Genomic DNA, 1,938 nt, shown 5'->3' on the forward strand with positions numbered 1-1,938 from the left:
AGGAAAGCTGTTAGTCTCACAACTAGGTTACGCTTGGAGAACTGGCTTCACACACACACAGTGTTGGTACAGAAGTACAGTATTTCTAGTTGGCTGTTCCAAGTGTGTAAACACGCAGCACTGCTGTATCAGGTAAACACGTGCACGGGGGAAGATGAGGCGTGGGCTCACAGAAAACAGTCAAATGGAAATCAAAAGGACTTTGTCTTTCAGAGTTCCCCTATCTTTGTTTGTAGAGGTTATCCAGTAATTTCTTCATTAATTACATCGCATACTTCTGAGTCCATTCCCGAGCTGTTCTGTTGTGCTTTTCTCTATCTGTTTTGTTAGATCCGAGCAATCTCAGGCACTAAAGGATCATCTGGATTGGGATCACACAACAGAGAACAGATGGATAAAAGTACTTCTGAAATAGTTAGTGCTGGAGACCACTGTGATCGTAGAATATCAAGACAAACGCTGCCACTACGGTTAATATTTGGATGATAGATTCTTGTTGTAAATGCAACCTTAGGTGGTTTGAAGGGGTAATCTGTTGGGAAATGAATTGTCAAGAAAAATACTCCACCCGGGTAGGGACTGTCATTTGGCCCCATTATTGGAGCTTGCCAAGGAAACAGATCATCTCCAGCAGGACCTGCTGAGCACTGTGCTGGGGGATCCCGTGCCAGGTTGTTCCATTCCTTGTGGATTCTCTTCAGGGCCATGGTGGGAAGGATGGGGAAGGGACGAGGCGGCCTGCGACCACCTTAGAGGTGGCGAGTCCGAGTCGGAGGGAGAAGAGCCGCGGTTCCGACACGCATGTCAGCTTCTGTTCCTGCCGCAGCCCTCACCGCATCACCCGGCGGCGGCCCCTTTATGCGCCACTGCTACAGCCACCGCCGTAGCTCCCTCTCTTCTCCCTTTCCATCGCCTTCTCCTTTTTATAAATTAATTTACTTATTTGAGAGCGACAGACAAAGAGAAAGAGGCAGACAGAAAGAGAGAGAGAGAGAGAATGGGCGCACCAGGGCCTCCAGCCACTGCAAATGAACTCCAGATGTGTGTGCCCCCTTGTGCACCTGGCGAATGTGGGTCCTGGGGAATTGAGCCTCGAACCGGGGTCCTTAGACTTCATAAGGAAGCGCTTAACCGCTAAGCCATCTCTCCAGCCCTGCCTTGTCCTTTGAACTCCTCCCTTCTCTGTCCCTCTCCTGTTTCTTCTTTGTCTTCCTCTCCCACCCAATGATACTAAGCAGACTCCATGTCCCAATGGCCAATGACAGCAAGGTGAGGCCGGCAACAGTAAGCATCCTCAGTCTATCAAAAAAGAAAAAAAAAACCATGCTGGCAGGGGGAGGGCTGGAGAGACGGCTTAGCGGTTAAGCGCTTGCCTGTGAAGCCTAAGGACCCTGGTTCGAGGCTCGGTTCCCCAGGACCCACGTTAGCCAGATGCACAAGGGGGCGCACGCGTCTGGAGTTCGTTTGCAGTGGCTGGAAGCCCTGGCGCACCCATTCTCTCTCTCTCTCTCTTTTTCTATCAATCTCAAATAAATAAATAAAAAAATCAACAACAACAACAAAACATGCTTGGGCCAGACAGACATCTCAATGGTTAAAGGCTTGCTTGCAAAGCCTGACAGCTTGGGTTCGATTCCCCAGTACTCACATAAAGCCAGATGCACAAAGTGGTGCATGTGTCTGGGGTTTACTAACTGTTGCAGCTGGAAGCCCTGGAACACCCGATTCTCATTCATTCTCTTCCTCTTTCTCACAAATAAGTAAACTTCTTGTTTCTGTAATTTTTTTTTTAATGAGCGACAATCGGAGCACCAGGGCCTCCAGCCAGTGCAATCGAATTCAAACACGTGCGCCACCTTGAGCACTTGTGTTACCTTGTGCATCTGGCCTACGCGGGATTTGGAGAGTCGAACATGGGTCCTCAGGCTTTGCAGACAA

The 1,938-nt window shown here is 49.3% G+C and overlaps 1 protein-coding gene across 1 annotated transcript; it reads right to left on the reverse strand.

Moving 5' to 3' along the window:
• Positions 1-310: 310 nt before the first annotated feature.
• LOC105944480 (ubiquitin-conjugating enzyme E2 D2-like) lies at positions 311-707 on the reverse strand. Its single transcript, XM_045139532.1, has one exon. It carries the CDS (start codon positions 705-707, stop codon positions 327-329), a length of 381 nt encoding a protein of 126 aa, XP_044995467.1. The 3' UTR covers positions 311-326.
• Positions 708-1,938: the final 1,231 nt, after the last annotated feature.

This window comes from Jaculus jaculus, chromosome 22 (genome assembly GCF_020740685.1).
Source record: "Jaculus jaculus isolate mJacJac1 chromosome 22, mJacJac1.mat.Y.cur, whole genome shotgun sequence".
Classification (NCBI taxonomy): Eukaryota; Metazoa; Chordata; class Mammalia; order Rodentia; family Dipodidae; genus Jaculus; species Jaculus jaculus.